General features: G+C 70.0%; 1 protein-coding gene across 1 annotated transcript; it reads right to left on the reverse strand.

The window, feature by feature from the left end:
- Nucleotides 1-33: 33 nt before the first annotated feature.
- Nucleotides 34-3358, reverse strand: ZNF467 (zinc finger protein 467). The gene is made up of 4 exons (XM_062505609.1): nucleotides 3334-3358; nucleotides 2617-2676; nucleotides 2434-2514; nucleotides 34-2099 (listed from the first exon to the last, which is right to left on the reverse strand). Exons 2-4 carry the CDS (start codon nucleotides 2642-2644, stop codon nucleotides 454-456), a joined length of 1755 nt encoding a protein of 584 aa, XP_062361593.1. The 5' UTR covers nucleotides 2645-2676; nucleotides 3334-3358; the 3' UTR covers nucleotides 34-453.
- Between the last annotated feature and the right edge of the window lie 987 nt (nucleotides 3359-4345).

The following is a 4345-nucleotide window of genomic DNA, read 5'->3' on the forward strand; positions in this document are numbered from 1 at the left end:
TGCCCACGGCAGCGCCACCGCCGGGACACCCGTCCTGTCCCCGGCCTCACTGGGGGCTTTCCAGCGCCACTGCCCACAGCGCTCCGGCCGCTGCTCCGGCGCCACTGCCGCTGCTAGAACGGGCCAGGATTCTGTGGGATCCTGTGGGATCCCCCTGCCAGGGCCGCCGGCACACCCCAGTGCTCAGGTTGCGGCACCGGCACTTCCTGGCACATGCCAGTACATCCCAGTGCAGGGTGCCAAAGATGCAGTACTGGCAGCCACGAGGGAACCTGGCACATCCCAGTGTCCAGGATGTGCCGGTGGCAGCCACTGGGTCCCCTGGCACATCCCAGTGCCAGGGCTCACCGCCGGCAGCCATCAGGGCCCGTGGCACCTCCCAGCACATCCTGACACCACAGTGCCAAGGATTCACCACTAGCATCCACTGGAGCGCCTGGCATCTCTTGGTGTTCAGGGGCAGAGGGTGGGGGGCTCTGGCAAGCTCATCTGGGACCCAGTTACGCCGGTGCTGGTGGCAGCGGTGGCTGCGCCTATCCCCGTGCCAGTGGTGGCCGTGCCCATCTCGGTGCCGGGGGTGGCCGCGCCCGTCCCTGTGCCCATCCCGGCGCCGGTGGTGGCCGTGCCCGTCCCTGTGCTGGTGCTGTGGGTGCGCTTGTGGCGCTCCAGGTGAGTTTTGCGGGTGAAGCCGCGGCCGCAGCGGGCGCAGTGGTGGGGCCGCAGGCCCGTGTGCACGGCCTGGTGCCGGCCCAGGTTCGTCTTGGAGCTGAAGCGGCGGCCACAGCGGGCACAGGCGTGAGGCCGGTTGCCCGAGTGCACCAGCAGGTGCCGTGCCAGGTGCGCCTTGCGCCCGAAGCCGCGCCCGCACTGAGGGCAGGTGAAGGGGCGCTGGGCAGGGGGCACCCGTGGCGGCTGCGGGGGCTCCTGGGCACAGCCCTGGCCACATTTGGCACTGGGCACCTGTGGCGGGTGCTGGTGGTCCTGGGCACCGGGCACTTGTGGGGCCTGCAGGAGAGGCTGGGGGTCCTGGGCGCAGCCATGGCTGCAGTTAGCACTTGGCACCTGTGACAAGAACTGGGGGTCCTGGGCTCCGGGCTCTTGAGGGGGCTGCAGGGTGTGCTGGGGGTCTCGGTCACAGCCGAGGCCTTGGTTGTCCAGGGGCTGACACAGGTGCGATGAGTTCTGCTTCCAGGTAAGGCCCATCCCACACTGGGAGCAAATGAGCAGCTTCTCCTCAGCAGGGCCATCCCCATCCCCATCCTGGTGCTCCTCCAGGTGTCCGTTCCCAGCTCCTGGCATCCCTCCCGTGCGCAGCCCCAGCTGCGACACTGGGTTCTGCTTCCAGGCGAGGCTCATCTCACAGCCCTGGCAGGGCAACGGCTTCTCCTCGGCAGGGCCGTCCCCGTGCCCGTCACCATCCCCACGGCGGTGTCCGTGCCCCGGGGCTGGCTCCCCGTGCAGGCGCAGGTGGCGCAGGAGGTGCTGGCGGTGCGAGAAGCGGCGGGCGCAGCGCGGGCAGGGGTGCGGGCGCTCTCCGGTGTGCGTGCGCAGGTGCCGGTCCAGGTGCGTCTTCTTGCGGAAGCGGCGGGCGCAGCGCGGGCAGGGGTAGGGCCGCTCGCCCGTGTGCGTGCGCAGGTGCGAGCGCAGGTGGATGCGCTGGCGGAAGCGGCGGCCGCAGTGCGGGCAGGGGAAGGGCCGCTCGCCCGTGTGCACCCGCAGGTGCCGCGTCAGGTGCGCCTTCTTCCCGAAGGCCTTCCCGCACTGTGGGCAGCAGAAGGGCCGCGGGCTGGGCTGGGAGCAGCGCCCGCACCCCGCGGCTCCGGGGCTCGTCCCCGCGCCCGTCCCCAGCCCGGAGCCAAAGCCGAGCCCGATGCCGTCCAGGCGCGGCCCCGACGCCCAGGCTGGCGGCACCCCGTACTCCAGCTCCTCTGGGCACGGCTCCTCCGCTTTGCAGCCCGGGGTCCCGGCGGGGTCGGGGGGGATGGCGCCGGGCAGCGGCTGCGGAGCCAGCAGGGCCTCGGCCCCGGTTCCAGCTGCGGCGGCCCAGGCCTCGGCCTCATCCTCCTCCTCCACCTTCACCTTCCGCACCAGCCACTGCCCTGCAGGGACAGTGAGGGGACGTGGCAACGCCAGCGTGTCCTGGCACGGCCACCGGCACCGGGACACTGTGACTGTCACCCAAGGACGCAGAGCTGCCACCAGCACCGGACACGGTGACCGTCAAGGCCAATGGCACCAGGGACACGGTGACCGTCACTTCGAGGACCTGGCACGGTCACTGGCCCTGGGAATGTGGTGACCATCCCCCAAAGAACCGGCGCTGCCACCAGCCCCAGGACAGGGTGACAGTGCCCGCGTGGCTCCAGTGTTCCTGGGGGACGCCTGGCAGTGCCGGTGTGACCGCCACGTCCCTCACCGGAGCGTGTCCCTCACCTGAGTCGTGGAGCTCTGGGTTCCCCGCATCATCCCCGTCGCCCTCGGGGGTCACCTCCGCCTTGGGGACCACCAGCCATGCTGGGGGAACAAAGAGGCACAGACAGGTCCCTCCCCGGCTCGGGGGTGGGCCCGAGCCCCCCGGGACCCCACGGTCCCCACCCAGAATCCCCCATTCCCCACCTGAGCCGGTGCATCCTGGTGCTTCCATCTCCTCCGGCTCCGTCTTGGCCACTGGGGGACCTGTGGAGGATGGGGGTTCAAGGGGTGAGCTCCCCCAGACCTAAACTAGGGATCCTCCTGCACACCCGGGGGGTTTGGGATCCCCGGGATGCCCGGGCACCTACCCAAGGCACGGTGGGGGTCACCACTGCCCTGCCTGGTGGCTCCTGGGGGGGTCTGCAGGGGTTCGGGGGGAATCCAGGGGGGATTCAGGTGGGTCAAACAGGGTTCGCAGGGATCCGGGGGGGGGGGGGGGGGGGATCTCGTGGGATTCCCTGGGGCTCTGGGGTGGACCGCGGCGTTCCCGTGGAGTGGTGTCCCCGTCCTGGTCCCCCAGCAGCTCACGGCCACCCCACCCCCGTTCTCCGTCCCCCCTGCCCCCCCGTATCCCCACCCAAGCTCTTTTCGCACCCCAGCCCCCCCTGGACCCCCTTGCTGTGCCCCAGCCCTCTCAGTCGCCTTTTGTGCCCCCCCCAAACCTTTTTTGTTCCCCCCACTGTCCCCTCCGTGCCCCCGCTCCCCTTCCCGTCCCCGCCCTCCCATCCTGCCCCTCCCCGCCGGTTCCCCCGCCTTTCCTGCCCATCCCCATCCCGGTCCCGGTCGCGGTTCCGGCCCCGGCCCCGGCCCCGGCCCCGGCCCCGGCCCCGGCCCCGGTCCCGGTCCCGGTCCCTCCCGTACCCGTGGTCTCGGTGCTCCCTCGGCCCCACCGGCTCCGCCGCCGCCGCCGTGCCCCGCCCCCCGCGGTGGCCGCCGGTCCCCCCGCCCCGCCGGGACCGCCCCCCCATGTCCGCCCCCCGCCGTGTCACCGGGTCCCCCCTGGGTCCCCGTGTCCCCAACCCCAGTGCCGTACTGCGTGTCCCCCTTGGAGGGGACACGGACACGGACACGGCTGGGTCGGGGACCGGATGAGGGGGACATGGGGACACGGGCAGGGACATGGGGACAGGGACATGGGGACACGGACAGGGCCATGGGTACACGGACAGGGAAATGGGGGACAGGGACATGGGGACATGGGCAGGGAAATGAGGGACACGGACCGGGACATGGGGACACGGACTGGGACATAGGGGACAGGGACACGGACATGGGGGACACGGACATGGGGGACACGGACAGGGAAATGGGGGACAGGGAAATGGGGGACAAGGAAGGGAAATGGGCGACAGGGATAGGGACATGGGGGACACGGTCTGGGACATGGGGGACAGAGAAATGGGGGACAGGGACAGGGACATGGGGGACAGGGAAATGGGGGACAGGGACAGGGACTTGGGGGACAGGGACAGGGACATGGAGGACACAGGGGGGATATTGGACAATACAGGACCGGGTTTTGTGGGGGACATGGGGAATTGAACGTTACCAGGACCTGCTGTCCTGCCACATCCGTGTCCTTGTGGTAGATCCTGGATGTCCCATTACCTTCTCCCAGGAAACGGGGGAAGTCACCCTGATGTCACCTGCCCCCCCCCCCCCCAGCAACCAGCTGTGCCCAATCGGTGTCTCCACAGCTGGTGGCACTTCTGGGGACTTTCCATAAATCCTGGAGCCGCTTGGAAGTGCCAGAGCTGGGACTGGTGAGTGGCATTGGGGTGGGTGACATTGGGGGTGGCCCACAAGGAAACCCCAGGAACTGTGGCAATGGAGTCACCTGGATCCCACTTTTCCAGGAAAAGCAGGATCCGAC

Source organism: Cinclus cinclus, chromosome 1, assembly GCF_963662255.1.
Source record: "Cinclus cinclus chromosome 1, bCinCin1.1, whole genome shotgun sequence".
NCBI classification, from domain to species: domain Eukaryota; kingdom Metazoa; phylum Chordata; class Aves; order Passeriformes; family Cinclidae; genus Cinclus; species Cinclus cinclus.

Coding starts and splice junctions, on each gene's coding strand:
- ZNF467 (XM_062505609.1), bottom strand. CDS start 2,644: ATGGAAGCACCAGGATGCACCGGCTCAG. Junction 2,515..2,616: donor ACCAGGATGCACCGGCTCAG/GTGGGGAATGGG, acceptor TTGTTCCCCCAG/CATGGCTGGTGGTCCCCAAG. Junction 2,100..2,433: donor CCCAGAGCTCCACGACTCAG/GTGAGGGACACG, acceptor CTGTCCCTGCAG/GGCAGTGGCTGGTGCGGAAG.